At 39.2% G+C, this 21,713-nt stretch overlaps 1 protein-coding gene across 3 annotated transcripts; it reads left to right on the top strand.

Annotated features, from left to right (window-relative positions):
- Positions 1-1,688: 1,688 nt before the first annotated feature.
- On the top strand, positions 1,689-20,738 carry LOC143020899 (prostamide/prostaglandin F synthase-like). 3 transcript variants are annotated; one of them, XM_076177792.1, is made up of 5 exons: positions 1,689-1,847; positions 13,130-13,334; positions 18,186-18,301; positions 19,611-19,760; positions 20,157-20,738. In XM_076177792.1, the coding sequence occupies exons 2-5, from the start codon at positions 13,199-13,201 to the stop codon at positions 20,259-20,261; spliced, it is 507 nt and encodes a 168-aa protein (XP_076033907.1). In that variant the 5' UTR covers positions 1,689-1,847; positions 13,130-13,198; the 3' UTR covers positions 20,262-20,738. The 3 variants fall into 3 exon arrangements, with proteins under 3 accessions (XP_076033907.1, XP_076033926.1, XP_076033918.1); XM_076177811.1 differs by lacking the exon at positions 1,689-1,847 and adding an exon at positions 9,075-9,205; XM_076177803.1 differs by lacking the exon at positions 1,689-1,847 and adding an exon at positions 9,236-9,634.
- Positions 20,739-21,713: the final 975 nt, after the last annotated feature.

Below are 21,713 nucleotides of genomic sequence, written 5' to 3'. Positions count from 1 at the left end.
GTCCCAGTTGTCGAAAATGCCCATCCATTGGCCTTCCAATTTTTTGCCAGCCTGCAATTCATTGCAATAGCCCTGGGATACCACATGTCTCCAACTCTACGCCTCGGAAGGATTTCACATACAACAGGAACACCTTCCCTATTTCTAATCTTGTCTAGCGCATCCCAAAACCGCGCAAACAATTCCTCACTCCCTAACTTACCTATATCACTGCCCCTGGCACTTAAGCAAACTACAGGGTCCTTACCTTCCCCTACTAAACACTCTTCAATCCTATCTCTAACATCTCCTATCCCCGCGCCGGGAAAACACACCTGCGTCCTATGTTTCCTATCTTTATCGCAGAAAGCCCTGTCTAATTACCTCACTTGACTGTCTCCTACAACCAAAATCTTACCTGTGGGCAGGGATCCAGCGTCTGCCCTTCCCTTCTTCTCTTGAATTTCATTTGTTTCTTCTTCCTGCAGATTTGCTAGTGCTTGAAACGAGTTCTTGCAAGCGAGCGGGGCTGGTGAGGACTTTTTTCCAGTATTCCGTATCTTGTTTTTCGCCGTTTTCCATCCAAGCTCATAGTTAGTTTTGTCTTCCGTATTTTGGGCCTTCGAGCGGAGAACTTGATTCTCCTCTTAAGGCACTTTACAGCATCCTCCAAGGTTTAAATTCTACTAAGTAGAGATTGTACCTCATTGGCGCTGAACGCGGTAACACAACCATATCGCCATATCACTAATTGAAGCAGCTACCCGGTTGACCTGACCTGAGTGACGAATACGGAGACTGAGCTTATTTAGAGTGTATGTTGAACTCACTCCCGTGATACCATGACGAGAACATAACTTTATTCGGTGTGGTGAGATCTGGAAAAGGAAGTATTCAGAAACGGATCCGCTCCCCCCCCCCACACACACACACACAAGGTGTGCCATCAACGAGGACAACCATGATATCCGCCGCGCTCAGTGCCACGTGTGTATCTATCGCCTGCAGCCGCATCCTGCATAAATTAAGACCTCCATTCATTTGAAGACGAGTACAAGGAGACTTCAGAGTAAATTGAGGTATTTTGGTGATTATTAGTTAGGAATTAAAGCGCGCAGGGCTAGCCAGGTAGAATACGTAAATCATAAGTGAAATTGGAATATTTGATTGAGGTTGAACTCTAGATTCAAGTTGCATGTCAGTTGCCACTGATTGTAGAAATAACTTCAATCAATAAAATCAGTGTAGTATGTTCTGTTTGATTAGCCTAGGACTGTGATACTCATGAGTTGCCCTCCCCTAGAAGGGAACGTGCATGGTCCCGGCCGGTGACTCAAATCTCCTAGACCTTGGCTCCCACTGCAGCTTTCCCCCTTCGCCAATTCCCCAACGTACGAAAATTCTCATGCCCCACAACCACCACCTCCTTCCACTGTCCAGGGATTTTGGGACAGCAAAGGCAAGTCGACCGTTTTTGCCATGAGATGTTTAGAATGTGAAGGATGTCTATATGGGGGTTTCCTTGTGAAAACTGTGGAGAATCGTGTCAATATAGAAGTGAAACGACGCATCTACTGGCGTATGTTCACAATTGATGGTTAAGCAATTTTAATTTTTCAAATTTATTTAGCCACCCCTTAATTATTGTGTTTTCTATTATGAGAATAACGTATAAAGAGAACGTACGAATGTAAACTTCAGGTGCTTGATGACTATTTCATTGTTTATCACAGAACAAGGTGTACGTGATCTCGAACAAGGACGATTACTTTTTTTAATGCACTGGAAGTCTTATTAATCCATTCAACAAAATGGGTGCTATTGATAAAATTGCCGATAACGTAGTGATGAAAGCATCGGATAAAACAGTGAGTGGACTTATTTATATTGTATATTTGTTCGGAACAATGTGAAAATTAAATATGACATCAGCAAAAAAAAAAGGGAGGTATGGAAAGGATAGAGGATTGTTGATGTACAGTGAGCATGGTTTGTCATACAATGAATATAGTTCCCCAGAATACAAAATATTGTGAATACATTGTTTAGATAAGTTGTCACTCTTGTGAATTGTTAATAAAATAAATATAATTATATCTGTATTAGTGTATACGTAGTGTCCGTCTCCAGTTTTCCTCAGCCTTCATTAAGAAGGTTTGCCCTTCTGGACGTCCGGGGGTGTCTTCCAGTTTGGCTAAGAATTTTTCCAGCTGGTGTTTGAAAGAATCCACCGAGCAATCCTCTTTTTTTTATTTTTTATCTCCGACCTCTCTTGGACTTGGGGTGCGGTTGAAGAGTCTGGCAGCTCTCCATCTGAAGCTGTTATACTATAACTTGATTTGATTTGATGGTATTTGGTAGATAGCCTTACTACACCAGGTCAACACGTAGTGTCTGCCTCCAAGCTTCTGCAGCCTTCACTAGGGAATTTTGTCCATTTGGGCGACCTGGGATATCTTCTAATTTAGTGAGGAACATATTCAGTTGATGCTTGAAAGAGTCCACTAAGACTGAACAATCTGTTTTATCTCGTATATCTCTAGGTGTGCAGTTAAACAGTCTAACAGACTTCCACCTGAAACTATTATACTGTATAGTTCCAGTTTTTCCACGTGGCGCCACAGGATCTACAATACAGCACCGACTTCTATGTTCAGAGACTGTTACCTTTATTGGATTTGAGAGTTAAGGACTTTATACTCCAATATTTTCCACAAATATATTATGGTATATATATCCCGCCTTCTTTCTAATAAGTAGAGATTCAACACTTTCAGTCTCCCTAGATGACTGTAATCCTTTAAACCTTCTATATTTTTGGTAAACTGTCTTTGGATTTTCTTCAGTGCACCAATTTCTTTTGCTGTGTACGGGCTGCACAACTGTGAACAGTAGTCCAAAGAGTTACCATTAAGAGCTTATTTCGAGTTTTGAAAGTTCTAAGTATCCAGCCAGAGAGCTGGTAACAATTTTTCACTAGATTTTTTATGTGCTCATTGAAATCTGGCTGACAGGTGTTATACCTAGATCTTGCACATGTTCAACAAATTTGATAATTTTTTTATCTGTGTCAAGATAATTTCTTTAGCAGAGCTCCTTAGTACAGTTAAAGTTTATATATTAGAATTTGTTACTATTGAAGTGCATATTGACAGTAGCCCAACTATAAATCTTGTTCAGGTCATCTTGCAAAACCAGTTCATCCTCTTGTGATTTTATGGCTCTGGTATCATCAGCAAAACTGAGGATGACACCTTTAATTTCACAGCTTATGTCCAGCATAAGGATTAAAAACAAGACTAGGCCCATTACTGTTCCTTGTAGGATAGAGCTTATGACCTCACTTCTACTTTCATGTCCTTGTACTCTCACCAGTTGCTTTCTACCAGACAAGAATTCAGCAATCCCTGCACCAATTTCTCCTGATAAATTAGTTCCTGGAGTTTATGCAGTAGTACTCCTTAGTCCACTTTGTCACATGCCTTGCTGAAGTCAAGGTAAATGGCATCAGTACCGGCTTCAGGGCATGAAATATTATTACTCAAAATTATGTCCTAACTATCAAGAAGATAGGCATGATCGACCTTTTCAGAAACCATGTTGGGCTTCATTCATTAAATTCTGATCTTCCAGAAATTTCACAGTAGCAGTGTCATGTTCACACCATGATCATGGTGAAGTTGTGCAACGCATCTCTCACTGTGACATGCATAGACGCGGGCCTAAGCATAAAGTGATGTAGGGCTGGTAGCGGAGGAACAAGGAACTCTTTATTCACTGTGGCCTATTGGATATGAGTACTACGCACGAAGGTACTCGTGGGTCAACAGCGAAGAGTACAAAATCAGGGCCTTTTGCCAGCAGAGGTCAATGGGCACGTAAATCAAACCAAGCAAGGAAGTAGAAACCCCCCATTTCCTTGCCATACTAACTTTTAGGATAAGATATAAGATAGTGACTATATTGTAAGCCCTCTTCACACAAGAATAAAGATGCTAGTGAAATGTGTAGAATTGGTAAATAGAAATATGATAATTTAATTAGATGTATGTTGACACCTGTGTCATGGCACTGGTGTTGTACGGTTGTAGTATAAAAAAGGAGGGCGAGCACTTTTTGCAAGATTACCGCGCCCACACTCTGTTCTCACCGATTAATTAGTAAGTAAGATTAAGTCATATAATTATAGACACTAAATTTTAGTGATTGCACTCCACCTTCTTTCTTTATCCCAGTGAAGTTAAATAATTCATATGAAGCTAATTGTCGACCTAGAAATCTGGATTGCAGGAACTACTTGAATCCTGGGTTATGATTCGATGTATCAACTCAAATACAGAGCCTAGGACATGACAGCAGTCTTTATAACTCGTTCAAATAGTTTTCCCAAGTGTGATATATATGAAACAGGCTGATGATTTGAAGGTGTTTTTCTGTTTCCACCTTTATGGAGAGGCACAATAGCTGCTTTTTTCAAAGACTCATCCAAATAGCAGTTTTTAAGAGAATTGGTTGGCAACAATTTCAGTGGTTGCAACAGTGAAAAAGGGAAAAGGGGACAAGTGTGAATGTAGTAGTTTCAGAGGGATTAGCTTGTTGTGTAGTTGGGAAGGCTTATGGGAGGATCTTGATTGAGAGGATTAGGAGAGGAACAGAAGGAGTAATTGGTGAGGAACAGTGTGGATTTAGGACAGGTAGAGGTTGTGTAGATCAGATCTTTGTGGTAAGACAGATATGTGAGAAAGCTATAGGAAAGGGGAAGGATGTTTTTTGGGCTTTTATGGATCTGGAAAAGGCTTATGATAGGGTAGACAGAAAGGCACTGTGGGAGGTTATGCAGATATACGGGATAGGAGGAAAGCTTCTGGGAGCTGTCAAGAGTTTTTATGAGAGTAGTAAAGCTTGTGTCAGGATTGGAAATGGGGAGAGTGAGTGGTTTGAGGTAAAGATGGGACTTCGTCAAGGATGCATTATGTCGCCCTGGCTGTTCAACTTATACATGAATGGGGTGGTGCGAGAGTTAAATGCAAGAGTAGTGGGCAAGGGATTGGAGATGGTTAAAGAAAATGGAGAAAAGTAGGTGAGCCAGCTGTTGTTTGCAGACGACACTGCGCTTGTGGCAGGATCGGAGGAGGGATTGAGGAAGTTGGTGGCAGAGTTTGGGAGAGTATGTGATAGAAGAAAGCTAAAGATAAATGTGGGTAAAAGTAAGGTGATGAGATGTACAAGGGGTGAAAGTGGCAGTAGACTGGAAGTGAGCATTAAGGGAGAGCGACTGGAGGAAGTGGATAGTTTTAGATAGGTGCAAATGTGGCAGGAAAAGGTGGAGTGAAGGTGGAGGTAGAATGTAGATTGAGAGAAGCGAGTAAATGCCTTGGTGGATTAAAGAGTGTAATGAGGAATAGACATTTGGGAATGGATGCTAAGAGGAGACTGTATGAAGGAGTGATTGTGCCAACAGCACTGTATGGGGCAGAAACATGGAACATAAGAGAAGAAGAGAGAAGGAGTTTGAATGTGTTTGAGATGAGGTGTCTGAGAAGTATGGTGGGGGTTACTAGGCTAGATAGAGTGAGAAATGAGGAGGTGAGGAGGAGAACAGGGGTGGAAAAGGAGCTGGGAGATAGGGTTGATGAAAGAATATTAGGATGGTTTGGACACATGGAAAGAATGAGTGAGGAAAGACTAGTAAAAGAGGTATGGAGGGCAGATGTGGAGGGAGTGAACATGAGGGGATGTCCTAGGATGAGGTGGATGGATGGAGTGAAGGGGGCTTTGGGGAGGAGGGGAATGTCTGTTGAGGAAGGACGGGAGAGGACATAAGACAGGGGTGAATGGAGAATGGTTGTATATGGATGATGTTGTGATTGCATGAGGTGGAATGGGCATGGGGGTGGGGGGTGAGGTAGTATGTGTGAGCAAAATTTGACGCAGCCCGAAGGGATTTCTCCCCGTCCTCTCCTTTTATGCAATGGGGGGACGGAGAGGGGGGGTCACCGATTTAATGAAGCGGCCTTGCTGTGGATGTGCTGTGTCTTGCGACACTACTTCTGACCCAGGGCAGTGGACAAGGTGCAGGGATGACCCGTCATCCAGGAGGTGCTCAGATAAGAGGGAGGGTGGAGGGGTGTGGAGTGTATTCAGGGATAGAATGGGTGGAAATGATTTTATGCCTTTCCCTTTTTGGTTACCTCCCTTGTAAGGGGGAAAAAGCCTTGGTATATGTATGTATGTATGCAATAGTGGTAACATGCAATTCTTAAACAGTATTGAAGGGATGCCATCCATCCCAGAGGCTGAAGTTCCTGACAGTGAGGTTATGGCATTTTATATCTTTTGACACTTCAATTTGGTATAGTCCATTTGGGATATTAGAGTTTCTTTGAAAGAACACTGTGGGGTTATCAACTACTTTATCCCATTTTGGTACAGAGAAGACACTTTCGTATTGTCTTTTCAGTATTTCAGAAATTGTGCAAGGTTCCAATTGACATACTGCTCTGCCACTCCGAACAATGTTGACAGTGCAGCTTCAGCCTTTGTGTTCAGACACCTGTGACATTATGGGGTTTGTCAGATATATTATGGTATACCTATTCTGTCTTCTTTCCAAAGAGTAGAGATTCAGAACCTCAACCATTCTGAGTAACTGTGATCTTTTAAATGCTCTATATTTTAGTGAATTGTCTCTGGATTTTCCCTAACTGATTTATTTTATAAGCACTGGTTGGACTCCATACTTGAGAACAGTAGTTTAGCCTTGGCAGTACAAGAGATTTCCAGAGCATTAACATTGCATGCTTATCCCGGATTTTGAATGTCCTTATTATCCAGCCAGAAAGTTGATAACCCTTTTTCACCAGGACTATGATATGCTCCTTGAAATCACAGTTAATAAAATTACTCCAAGATCTTGTACATGTTCTACCTTAGTAATAGATTTTTGGTTGGGGTCATGGTAGTTCCTTTGACTGGTCTCCTCCTTGCATTTGAAGTTGATGTATTGAAATTTGCTACCATTAAATTGCATGTTGTTATCTTCAGCCCAGTAATATACTTTGTCCAGATCTCTCTGTAGAGTCAATTGGTCTCTGACTGAACTGATGGCTCTAATTAGCCTAATGTTATCAGCAAAGCTTATTACATTTCTACTGATTCCACAATTTATGCCCAGCATGAGAATAAGGAATAATACCATTCCTTGGACCATTCCTTGTAGGACTGACATGATCACATTGCTTACTGCACTCTCTTGTCCCTGGACACTTACAAACTGCTTTCTTCCTGTAAGATATTCAGTGACCCATGCATCCTATTCTCATTGAGTTTGTGCAGTAGAACCCTGTGGTCCGCATTATCGAAGGCCTTGCTGAAATGGAGATAATGGCAGCTATTCCTTCATCAGGACATGAGATGTTGTTCAAAATAGTGTCATAGCTGTCAAGGAAGGCTGATAAACATGATCAGCCAGCTTGAAAGTCATGTTGAGTCTCATTCATTAGATTGGACTCCTCAAGATAATGTACAGTAGCAGCCTTAACACCAAAACTACAAGACAAGACAAGTGAGAGAAATAATATCCACCTTTCGAAACTTTTCAAAGAAATGGCATCTAATTAATAGATATAAAGTTGCGTGTGAAGATTTCTACATACCTTAGGTAGACATAAAGTATATAGAGAAATTCTGGAAGAAGCTTTGCTTAGGCCTGTACTTCCTAATTGTATTTACCTGATTGTAATGTACAGGAAACAAGCAATCCTTGTTGGGTCCCATCTCCTTTTTTTTTTTTTTTTTTTTTTTTTTTTATCATAGCCTCAAATTCATGTACAGTCCAACTTAATCTATATCCTTGATTTCCAATTACCATATTTAAATTTGAACTCATGTATTGTTTGAGCTTAGGAGGTATTTTTTAAAAGTGCACACCTATGTGATATAGTAGTAGAAAATTAGATATTGATTTTGTAAATTTTAATACATTAATGTAATATACATTTTTCTTGGCAGAAATCAATAACAAAAAACCTAGCTGAAAGCAAATACACTACCAAACAGAGCTGCAATGGTAGGTTTAAGAGATAATATTTCCACTTGTCCAGTCCCGGCAATTTCAGTTTGACAATGGCATTGTTGTTGTGCACCGGGTGTTCTCCTGCTCCAGGTGACATCACCATACTTCATATTCTTAAAACAGTGCTATAGAGCTGAGCGTCATGATTTTCTTTGAGCTATGAAACTCCTCCACACCCTGCAGTCTGATCAGATGCCAAAACCAGCAGTCAACATCCCTGATGATGACGACAGCCCTGACGACCCCTAGAATTACAGGTACTGCATTACTAAATGCAGGTTAGGTTAAACAAATTGATCATACTTTAATTTCTTCGTCCTCTGCATCTATCAAAATAAAGATGGTGTCTCAAGCAGTCATCACAGTCCCATATTGTAGATGTGCACTTCTAAATATTTACCACTTGGGCTATATTAGAAGTTTTAGGAGGATTTAAATGAACTATGAAAATTGTTTCAACAATGGATACTCAACTTCCATCCTGATAAGAATAAACATATGAAAATAGGCATATCAAATCTGGATGGCCTGCGAGGACCAGTGGGTAATGTTCCTGCCTTGGAATGCAGAAGGCCTGGGTTCAATCCTGGTAAGTGCAAAATGTATTTCATGGCTTTCCAACCCCTCTCCATAACAGTGGACATCAGGTGGAGTAGATCAGTGTCATATATATATATATATATATATATATATATGTATATATATATATATATGCTAGTACCTAATCAGTATGATTGAACTGATTACATTGATTTCAGACTTCATTCACAGCCATAGCCATTCAAATATTACCAAAAGAGAACTCACATGCACTTCTCACCATACATACAACCTTACCAAGCAGGAAATAATGGACAGAATAACCTCAAATATTCAAATATACGATGCATGCAACTACCACCAGCACTTGAAAGAAGTAGTAATAGATGACAAGCTGACATTCCCAGAACACTTAGCTGATAAGATAACAAGGCAAACAATATACTGGGTATAATCAGAAGAACGTTTGTATGTCTTGGTCCAACTAACCTCAAAGCACTGTACACTGCACTGCTATGGTGCAGCCTTACCTGGAGTACATGAATCAAATCTGGTGTCCTCACCTGGTCAAGGATGTGAAGGCAGAATGTTCAGCATCACACAATGAGAATGGTACCATAATTAAAGGGACTCAACTGTGAGGAAAGACTCAAGAAATTAGAACTGCCCACACTGTTGATGTGGTATATTAGATTATTACCCAGAAGTATGACTCGGATTGTATGAAAGGAATTTCCAAGATCAGAGAAAGTAACACAATCAGAGGAAATTCAAAGATCTTCAAGACATGTTCAAACCTCAACAAAAGAAAGTATACGTTTTCAAATCAGGTTGTTAACAACTGGAATGATTTGCCAGAGTGGGTGGTCAATGCAGAGTCAGTAGTAAAATTTGGGTCAAACTTGGGTAAAGTATGGAAAGACCAGAAACAAAAATTTGATAATGAGGCACAAATAATCACCACGACCACCAACTGTGCCCAAATTGTTATTGACAACCTGGCTGGAGTCACAGGTGTGAGCCTCTTCCAGAACATCATCTGTAAGTATATCGCCATCAAAGATATTCCACATATTTATACATCTATATGGAAAGTTGTATTTCTTGACATTCTTTAGATATGTGGTCTTTCTTAATTTGCTCCCATGACCTCTTAGAGGTCATGGAAGCTATGACTCCAGCTTGGTATTTGCTGTTGTGTGATCATATTTATTTTTCCATCAGTTATTGAGGTGTTTTTCAAATGTTATTAAGGTGAGAGCATTTACAATGTATTCAGGAAGGCTTCCATTTATCCACTGTTCTATAAGTGAAAATGTAGTTTCATATATTTAACAAGGGAACCATTTTTAGCACATCTTGCACTGGTGTCCTCTTATGCACGACTGCTGTCATAGTTTGAACAAGTCTTCTAACATTCTGGATCATATGTACCCATTAATATTTTATAACATTCAGTCACAATGCCACTCAGGCGTCTGCATACCAATGTGGGGGCCTTTACTTCTTTCAATTCATTTGTGTATTATACCTGTGTATGACCAGGTATCAGTTTGGTTGCTCTCCGCTGAACATTTTCAATCATATCAATTTATTTTCTTAAGTGTAGAGACTATGTTTGTTGGGCAAATTCCAGGTAAGGTCTTACCAATGTTCTCTGGATCCCATTATTCTGTTTGTTGTTCTAGTTTTCTCAGTAATATGATTGTCAAAGGACAGCTTATTATCAGTCAATACTCCCAGGTCTTTTTTAGTTCATTCCAAGTATCCATTTTCTACAAATGTCTTGTATCTCACACCATTGCTGTCATTATTCATTTGATAGAGAGAACTGGGTGGTATATACAGAAATCCTGCCTATAATCTGGGACTCATATTGAGACTCAGAAGATGTGGAAGTAGTTTGGGACAGATTCAAGACCAAATTTATGAACAATGTGTATATCAGACTCAGATATAGTAGACTATAGTACTCACAAGAATGGATGAGGAGAAGTATATTAACCACCTCAGTACGACTCAAATTCTCACATGCAGCATCAACTGCCATATGTAATTTTCATCACACTACTCACATTATAAAATATAAAGTCACTGCTGTATTACTCATTCTCTTTTACTGAGTAATAAGAAACACAGAAAACATGATTAAACCAGTTCACAGAATCCATGGGTAACTCATGTACAACTACAAAAAATATATAATCAAGATGTCAACATCAGCATCCTTGTGTACTCACTTGCACCTCATGACACCTACGTAGGTGTCATTGTACTGAAGTGGTTAAGGGAATCATTGAGGACATCAAGGGCCATTTTAATGCAAATCACCCCTGGCCTATTTACTGAGCCCTAAGGGAACTCCACACTAAATCTGTGACCCAGGAGAGCACTGTCCAAACCACTGATGGGCAACTAAGAGTCAGGCATAAAAGAGGGTATCATATTCCCTTTGCTTAGTACTTTGATTATTTACTTTATAGATGACCCTCGGAGCAGCCAGCTTCCCCTTGCTGGTTTTCTGATGGTAGGTGCCAGTCCATTTCTGCCTTCTTTGGCAGAGGTCAAAGATGCTATGTTTTAGAATGGAAAGGTGACTGGCATCTGCAACATCAGTAAAGAATTGCTGAAAGTGGGAGGTGATACCATGATTCCTGAGTTTCATGTGGTGCTGTCTGCTGTTTGGTACCATTCCACCTGACTAGGAAGGGGGTCTAGTCATCCCTATATGGAAATGGAAAGGAAACCAGCAGGACTGCAATAACTACCACAGTATAACATTCCTCAATGTGTTGATGGGTTCCATTCTAGAATTATCAAAGAAGTAAAGGACCAGATTGCAAGACTACTTAGAATCCTATATGAAGTGTCATTTAGTAATCACTAGGTGCCTAGAGAGTGGTAAACAGCAAATGTAATAGCAGTTTTTAAGAAAGGGGACTGGAGTGGTCCAAGCAACTACTTATCAGCCTGACCAGCACACATGAAAATGTACAAGTTATATAGTACTAAGTACTAAGTACAACAAATGTTAGAGCAATTTTTAAGAAAGGGGACAAGAGTGATCCAAGCAACTACCAGTGAGCCTGTCATCATTGGTAATATTATGGAATCCATTACTAAGGACAACATTATGGCACACATGAAAAAAGTAGAAGTTATTTAGTACGCTGCAGTTTGGGTCTATATTGGGAAGATCCTAAGTGCTGCAAGTGATTAAAGTGTTGGGGTATTAACAGGTGCATTAAATGAAGGATGTCTGCAGAATAATGATAACAGGTTTCCAATTAATTTTATTCAGTGTTGGGGTATTGACAGGTGCATTAGATGAAGGATGTCTGCAGAATAATGATAACAGGTTTCCAATTGATTTTATTCAGTTTATGGTAGAGTATCTTCCTTTCACCTTGATAATGTACTATATTTACAGATTTTGTTCTGGCTAAAGACAAGCAATTTTTTGCAACTGAGTGGTAAACTTTGTCATAAAGGAAATTCAGTCTGTAGCAGAAACAAAAGTAAGTATTTGGGCATGTTGAAAGAGTTACTCTAAGTGCTGCAGTTAATTTACAGTAAATAGTTCTTTGGTTGTAGAAGAAACAAATCATAGATATTGGATTTTACATGTTTGCAAATGATGCAAAAATCACAAGAATGGAATATGAGTAGGATGGTAGAATAGTGCAAAGATCTACCATAGATACTATTTTTGCATGGAGCCAAGAATAGGAAATGAAGTTCAATATAAAAAAATACAAAGTACTGGAAATGGACAATAGCAGCAAAAGAGGAGAGAAACTTGAGAGTATTGATAAAAGACAACCTGTCACCTGACAGACACATCAGCAAGATTGTGAGAGAGACATATGGACTACTGCAGAAGATTAAAGTGGCATTCCATTATATAGATGAAGAGATACAGTAATGAAAAAACTCTTCAAAACCCTGATATGTCCAGGACTGGAATATACTGTACATCAGTAGTATGGTTCCCACACAGAATGAAGGATATTAGCAAAATTGAGAGAATACAAAGGGCAGCAACCAAAGTGGTCCCCAGCCTGGCAGATAAACCATACGAGGAGAGACTAAAAGCAGTGGGTCTGCCAACTTTGAAAGATCGAAGAGAAAAAGGTGACATGGCTACAGTGTTCAGATCACTAAAGGGATATTGCACTGATAGAAGAGATATCCTGATTAAAGATGAGAGGGCCTTAAGAGGTCATGGAAGTAAATTAAGAAAGACCACATGTCGAAAGGATGTGAAGAAATAGTTTTCCATATAGATGTATAAATATGTGGAATAGCTCAGAAGGTGATATAGCCCAAGTTCAAACAATACATGAGTTCAAATCTAAATATGATACAGTAGTTGGAAATCAAAGATATAGATTAAGTTGGAACTGTACAAGAATTTGAGTCCAGGTATATTAAGAAATCAGAGAATAGGAGGCAGGACCCAATGAGCATTGCTCCTTTCCTGTATACTACAATTAGGTAAATACATGCAACTAAAAACTCATTTTATGATTACAGGAAGTGGTGGTGAAAAGCTTTTGGGATGGCTCTCCTTGTGTCATTTTCTTCATGCGGAGATTTGGATGAATGTTCTGTCGGCTGGCGGCTAAGGAGCTCAGTGCCATTAGCCCCCAGCTTTCCCAGGCTCAAGTACGACTCATTGGTATTGCCCCTGAAGAACTTGGCCTGGAAGAATTTGTCAATGGACAATTTTTTACTGGTGGCAAGTATAGATTTGTTGTTCAATTTTAGATGTGATTTCTTCTTTTACTTTCCTTTTCTTTTTTCTTTCTCATTCTCTTCCTCCTGCATCTTTTCCTTCTCCCTCCTCTTACCCGTACTACTGTTCCTCTTCCTCCTCCTAAAGTAAAACAGAAAGGAGTGAAGGGGTCAATATAAATATTTTACTGGGACTGACCAGTACTTTTATCCTTGGGAGATATATTGTACCTAAAAGATGGAGTCATAGGAGTGGAAAAGAGATTTAAGGAAGACAGTAGAGACAAGGGGTAGTCGATGTTAGTCTGCATTCTCTTTTAATTGGAGACTAATCTGTAATTAAAAAAAAAAAAAGCTGCATGACTGTAGACCACAGGGATATCACTAAAGTCCTTAATATTGGCTGTATAGTACTTCCTCTCTATTGACAGTATTGATCCTCAATGGAAATTTTCCATGGATTAGCTATTTAGTATTTCTAAGGATGTTTTTTTTGGCTTTTATGGATCTGGAAAAGGCTTATGACTGGGTAGATAGGAAGGCACTATGGGAGGTTTTGAAGATATATGGGATAGGAAGAAAGCTGTTAAGAGCAGTCAAGAGTTTTTACGAGAGTAGTAGAGCTTGTGTTAAGATTAGAAATGGAGAGAGTGAGTGGTTTGATGTAAAGGTGGAAGTTCATCAGGGATGTGTTATGTCACCCTGGCTGTTCAATTTATACATGGATGGGGGTGGTGCGAGAGGTGAATACAAAGGTAGTGGATTGGGGATTGGAGATGGTTAAAGAAAATGGAGAAAAGTGGGAGATAAGCCAATTGGTGTTTGCTGATGACACTTCACTTGTAGCAGGATCAGGGGAGGGATTGAGGAAGTCAGTGACGGAGTTTAGGAAGGTGTGTGAAAGAAGGAAGTTGAAAATAAAATGTGGGTAAAAGTAAGGTGATGAGATGTACAAGGGGAGAGAGTGGCAGCAAACTGGAAGTGAGCATTAAGGGAGAGAGACTGGAGGAAATGGATAGTTTTAGATACTTGGGTGTGAATGTGGCAGGAAAGGGAGGAGTGAAGGTGGAGGTAGAATGTAGATTGAGATAAGCAAGTAAATGCCTTGGTGGATTAAAAAGTGTATTGAGAAATAGACATTTGGGAATGGATGCTAAGAGGAGATTGTATGAAGGAGTGATTGTACTGACAGCACTGTACAGGGCAGAAACATGGAACATAAGAGAGGAAAAGAGAAGGAGTTTGAATGTGTTTGAGATGAAATGCCTCAGAAGTATGATAGGGGTTACTAGGCTAGATAGAGTGAGGAATGAGGAGGTGAGGAGAACAGGGATGGAAAGGGAGTTGGGAGATAGGGTTGATGAAAGAGTATTAGGATGGTTTGGACACATGGAAAGAATGAGTGAAGAAAGATTAGTAAAAAGTGTAGAAGGCAGAGGTGGAAGGAGTGAACATGAAGGGGCGTCCTAGGATGAGATGGTTGGATGGGGTAAAAGGGGCATTGGGAAAGAGGGGAATGTCTGTTGAGGAAGAATGGGAGAGGACAGAAGATAGGGGTGAATGAAGAAGGGTTGTGTATGGATGATGCTGTGGTGCATGAGGTGGAGTGGGTGGGGGATGGAGGGTGAGGGAGTATGTATGAGAAATAAATTGACGCAGCCCAAAGGGATTTCTCCCCGTCTTCTCCTTTTTTTGCAGGAGGGGACAGAGAGGGGGTGTCACAGAGTTAATGAAGCAGGCTTGCTCTGGATGTGCTGTGTCTTGCAAAACTGCCTCTGACCCAGGGCAGTGGACAAGATGTAGGGATGACCCGTCATCCAGGAGGTGCCAAGATAAGAGGGAGGGAAGAGGGTAGAGGGGAGTGGAGTGGAGTATGTAGGGGATGGAATGGGTGGGAGTGGTTTCTATGCTTTTGTCTTTTGGCTACCTCCCGTGTAAGGGGGAAAAAGCCTTTGATATATGTATGTAAGATAAGCAAAGTCCAATTTACATTACCATACTAAATATTTGTATCGTGAGTACCTGAGCTTGCCTAGTTTGCATTCTTGCCACTATAGTTAATGTGATTTAACATGAGCCCTTTGACATGGCCCAGGGATACCCCTATTGTTGACATCTTGCAATGACCTGTGCAGGGGGATCCTTCCCACTGTTATCCTCTATATTATCTATTTATGGAATATATATATATATATATAAGGTCTGTTAAAAAAATTAAAATACGAGGACTGAAGTCATAAAGCAAAATGTACTTTATTTAGAAGTTACAGATCTGGGTCCCCTTCAAAGTACTCTCCTCCCCAATGCACGCACTTATCCCAATGGTGTTTCCACTTGTCGTTGTAATACCCTTCAGCTCCTTCGTCGTATTTGCCTTAATCTTGAGAATTGTCTCAAATCTTCTTCCTTTCAAGGATCTTTTGAGTTTGGGGAACAAGAAAAAATTGCAAGGAGCAAGGTCAGGTGAGTAGGGGGAATAAGGAAGAACAGTGATCGAGTATTTGGCCAAAAACTCAAGAGTTCTGATGGTTGAATGGGCTGGAGCGTTATTGTGATAGAAAAAACAGTTGCCACTCCACATTTTTGGCCTTTTGCGATGGATGGCATCCCTCAAATATTTCAGAACTTCATTGTAGTAAGTCTGGTTCACTGTGGAGCCTTCAGGGAGGTACTCATGGTGAACAACACCCTTAGCATTGAAGAAAACTGTCAGCATCACCTTGACCTTGGATCAAACTTGGCGAGCTTTTTTGGGTCTGGGGGATGTTTCACTCATCCACTGGGATGATTGGACCTTCGTTTTAATGTCAAAATCATAAACCCACAATTCATCACCTGTTATGATTCTGGACAAGAAGTTTTCATCTTCTTCTGAACAATCAGGCAGTTCCTGACAAACCTGGACACAATGGGCTTTTTGTTCATCCGTCATCAGGCGTGGCACAAATTTCACAGCAACTCAGTGCATCTTCAATCTTTTTGTCAAAATCTCGTAACAAGATCCAACTGATATCCCACACTCTTCAGCAAGCTCCCTGACAGTCAGACGTCGATTTGCCTGCACCAGGGTGTTGATTTTGTCAACGTGTGGGTTGTTGGTTGACGTGGAAGGACGTCCAGGATGCTCATCATCTTCAATGGATTGTTGACCATCCTTAAAACGCTCATGCCACTTGAAACATGCTGCACACTTCATAGCAACATCACCGTAAGCCATGTTAAGCATAGCAAAAGTTGCAGTGACAGATTTTCCAAATTTAACACAAAATTTCACAGCAAGTCATTGCTCCTTCATGTCATTCATCCTGAAATCTGCTAAACGAAAAAATCGCACTTCACTAGAAACCACATAGCTAATACACAAATAAAGATATCTGCAATCAGGAAATGGCGTCGTAATCAGCTGGTCTGTGCGAACCTAGTGACACCAAGTGGATTCCCCTGGAACCAACTGGAACCATGCAATTCAAACACTCCGCATATTTTTTAAACAGACCTCATGTGTATGTGTATATATATATATATATATATATATATATATATATATATATATATATACATTCATATATATATTCATAACATAACTGGAATGGCTTGGAATTTGATAGAAAAACAATGACATTATAATTTCCATTTCATTTGGCAACATGGAAACTTTACTGTCATTATCTTTCCCTCAATTCCTAAGGTATTCCTAACACCATACAGTCATGTTATGAATATATATCAGAGCTGTGTGCATTCCTCAGTGCATTCCTTGGTGCATTCCACTTAAGTTTGGCCACAGTTAGTGGCCCCAAACTATTAAAGCTTAAGAGACAGGTTCATACTGAAATAAAAGTCTGGTGGGCCATATACTATACCAAAGAAATTTTTCGTAGGCTGCATTCAGAAGGTAGGTCACATACTATACCGGCACCTATATTGCGTTAATAGTTTGGGAGTGCTAACTGGCCAAACTAAAGCAGGAAAGCAGAACGCACCTAGGAACCTGCCCAGCTCTGATATATATATTATATATATATTCCATAAATATATAACATACAGAATAACAGTGAGACAGATTGCCTTGTGCATGTTATTGCTAGATATGTCAACAATGGGGTCTTCCCCAGGTTTCCCAAGGCACACCAAAGGGCTCATGTTAGATCACAATAGTGTTAGTAATCTTGCTCTTGTGTTCATCTATTTCAGGCTTTTAATTCCTTTTTACCAGGATGTTTTATCACCATGGCTCCTATTCAACTGATCAGGTTTCTCAGATGACAAATAACTTCACTCATCACAATTCGTTATCATCTATCACTTATCATTATTCATCATTTACTGGCTTATCAAGAATTAAAGACAATAATGATAAAGTGTACTGCACTATCAGGATACTATACTGTACATACTATACTGAGGGTACTGTAATACTGCACACTGCTTCACTAATGAAATCATAAGTTTACTAGTTTTTTCACTCATTATTATTTATACTTTTATATATTTATACATCTATATAGCATACTTTGTAAAGGAAACTTTTTTAATACTTAAAAGTATTTAACATACTTTGACTAGGGAGATCCGCACTTGGCTATGAATAGTTACCGGTATCAACAGTTTTATTATCAACCGCCATTTCAAGAACATAACCACTGTTAATAACAAGGGACCACTGTATAAAGCATGCAATCAGTACCCCATACAGGGGAAGTGAAGGAATTAGGTGAAATGGGAATGAAAGGAGTGAAATTTCTCTCATAAGTACCTATTTCACATTGCAAATAATGGTTCATAGGTTTTAAAATGAAAGTACAAAATCTTTATATTTGTGATATAGTATAAAAATGTATCTAAAAATTTTCAGAGTTGCACATAGATGCAGATAAGAAGAGTTATAAAGCTCTGAACTTCAAACGTTTCAACATGCTTAATCTGCTGCCAACCCTTTTCACCAAAAAGGCCAGGAGTGCAATTAGTAAGGTTAGTATAGTTTTATACTTGGTAGTTAATGAATTTGTCATTCTGGTTTTAAGAAAATTGAATGAAAACAATAGCTAATAAATATTTGAAGGTCATTGGCCTCACTGTAATTTCTATAAGGGGAAGAAGCCTTTTGGTATTTAGAGGTTCTAACTAAATGAGAAAAAATGAATAAATATAGCAGTTAAAAAAAAGAATCACAAAACTAATAAACAACAGGAAATAAAATTTGGAAGAGTCAACAAATACACTAGGTGAGAAAACAAAAGAAAATTTGAGAACCAATAAAAACACCCAAACTCAAAATATAACCCACCCCTACCCAGGAAGCAGAGCAATCCAGTGAAAAGTACCATCACCGAAACAACAATATAACATCAACAACAAACACTTCACTTGTGTGGGAATAATATTTTGACACAGTGCAAAGGGATTTCACCCCATCTTCTCTATTCCCCACATGAGGGTTCAGAGAGGGGCGAGTGTCACTGATTAGGTGAAGTGACCTTGCTGTAGGTGTACTGTGCCTTGCTGCAATGCTTCTGACCCAGGCAGTGGGCAGGAAACAGGGATATCCATGAGGAACTAAGATGAGAGGAAAGGCTGGTGGGTGGGAGTGGGTGTGTGCCTTTTGACTTGGCTACCTGACTTATAAGGGGAAAGAAAAACTTAGTATATAGATAGATAGACTACTGACTGATGTTACTCCAGCCATTTTTCTTATTTCTTCATTTCTTATTATGTCTTCTCATAAAGGGTCAATAAGAAATTTAATGCCACCTGAGCTGAATTCACAGATAAGATCTCGGGCATCCATCTAAAATACCTCAGCCCAAATGCAACAAAAGCCTATACTGATATCTTAACCATTCCTGGTTGTACAATAGAATTCCAGCTCTCTGGAAAAGAGCCCACATCACATTCATATCAGAACCAAACAGATTACCCGAAAACCCTGCACCCTACAAACTAATGTCACTATTATCCACCATATCCAGTCTGATAGAAAGATTAGTAACCAAAAGAATTCCAACTAAACTACCCTCTTCTCTGTACCAACGTGGATTCAAAGAAGGCCATTCCACCAGCACACTCACAAACCTCAACCAGCAAGTACTGGAGGGATTAAATAAGAAAGCTCCACCAGAAATAATGGTTATAGTACTTAAACAAGGCATTTGATAAAGTGTAGCAGGGAGATTCTCAGACATTCATTTCATAGAACCAACACTTCCAAGTACCCATCATTGTTTGTTATATTCTACAACTCAAAAAAAGTAGATTTTAATCAAAGAAAAATTCTCTTAAGGGCAAGGAAGCTGCTGTTGGAGGTGACATGAAGGGTGATGGCTTCCAGAATGGTGGATTATTGGTGGTAAGTGCAGATGGGAAGGATGTCCTTATGGAGTATCATCAGGACAGTCCTGCTGACCACCCTCAGAATAATGACATACTCAAGGTAAGTAAATTTAAATGATGCATCACACACCCCTGTCTTTGTCTGGCCCCTACCTTTACTATAGCATTCCATTAGTAAGAACAATCTCATTAGTAGAAATCTTAAGATAGAAATAGGATAACATGAGTAATATCTAATCTATAAGAGATGGGTAAGTTCTTAGTGTCTTCCCTACATCCTTTTACACGTGTCATTTCATTCTTATATGTAACCTCCAAAGTCCTAAAGTCCTCTGACACAATACATCTCCCCATTACCACACAATCCATTCTTAGTTACTAAAGGCCTTGAATTCTTAAAATCCTCACTGTTCCATTCCCCCAATATGCCTATCCTTTCTGTTCTTTAAATGTTAAAAGCCATTGTACTGAGTATTATTATGTAATTCAATTACAGGCACTTGGATTGGATATTGTGGAAAAGGCAGCTGAAGCAACTGATGATACCACATTACATGACATGGAGTGTGAAGATGCATGTGCCCTTCCGTCCAAAAAATAGGTTTTGTGTTACACACCATACTTTCATTGATGTATAAAAACATTTGCTCTAAATAGACTACATAACCCCAGCTTTATGGATATAATAGGCAGCTTGTTTATATTACCTAGAACATAACTGTACACTGGACAAAGTAGTGCAGTAAATCTAGTTAAAGTGAATTATTAGAATTTATACATTGAGTTTGGAGATGAACTTTTCATCTACCTTAGTTATTTTTATTATTTGTAGATTTATTTTGTATGTTTTTTTATTTTTTATAACTTCACAAGGTCTCTTGTACAAAAGACATAGATTAATTAAGATTTTTCTATCTATACCTTAATCTTTCATAAAAGTGTTTTTTTAAGATTGTCATTTTACTGACGATGACTGATGAAGTTTTATCCTTAAACATTAGAGGGATATAATGGATGTATATATACCTCGGCAGTTTTATGACATTTTGTCTCTGTGACCATTAAATGTTATTCTGAATTTTGTTATTCATTTTTTCCTTCAATGTAATCTTGGTATGGTAAACAATACTTCAGAGTGCACAGTAGTGTTGCTTCAGTTTATAGCTTTAAAATGACCAACAGTGATTAGTATAGAATAGCTGTATATCCCACTAAATATAATTGGATTAACTGAATTATATAACCTCAAAAAATATACATATATTTTCAGAAAAGTAATCAAGTCTAGGGGTAAGGACTTGATAAAGTTTATGCAGTAAATAATTCAGGGAAAAGATGTCTGCTCCCAACCAGAAGTCACCAGTGATGTCACTCCAAAGTATTATGAATCAAAGAAGCATCTACAGTCAGATTAAATAGCTAACCTCTCCCATTAGACAAAAATATTTAAATATTGAGCTTCACTTGTGATACACATATGAGCTTCACCCCACACATCAAAGACCAGACAGTGAAGACAAATAATGAACTGAAAATGCTGTATTAAGAACACTGAAAGATATTTTGACACACCCTGAAGGGATTTCTCCCCATCTTCAATGTTTCTGTATGAGAGGGAGGGGGTCACTGATTAAATGAAGTGGCCTTACTATGGATGTGCTGTGTCTTGCTGCATTGCTTCTGACCCAGGGCAACTGGTGAGATGCAGGAATGACCCATCATCCAGGAGGAGCCAGGTGAGAGGGAAGGAGGGAGCCAGGGGTAGTGAATGGGAGTGGAATGGATGGGGATAAAATGCGTGGGAATGAAATTATGCCTTTTGACTTTGGCTACCTCTCTTGCAAGGGGGAAAAATCCCTTGGTATATGTATGTAAGAACAGTAGCAGATACAGGAGTATGACAGCAGAAACACTAAATACTATATTCAAACAACTCTTAGGTATCCATCCACAGCATGAAACCCAACAGCTAAGAAAACAAAGACACCCTACAAACAACACAAAATAAAGTATTAAAAATAGTAACTGGTTTTCACTATAAAAAAATAGAACA

Source organism: Oratosquilla oratoria, chromosome 3 (genome assembly GCF_046742065.1).
Source record: "Oratosquilla oratoria isolate Oo_2021 chromosome 3, ASM4674206v1, whole genome shotgun sequence".
Lineage (NCBI taxonomy): Eukaryota > Metazoa > Arthropoda > Malacostraca > Stomatopoda > Squillidae > Oratosquilla > Oratosquilla oratoria.
Note: the sequence above shows the minus strand (reverse complement) of the source record. Positions and strands in the feature narration are given on the sequence as shown.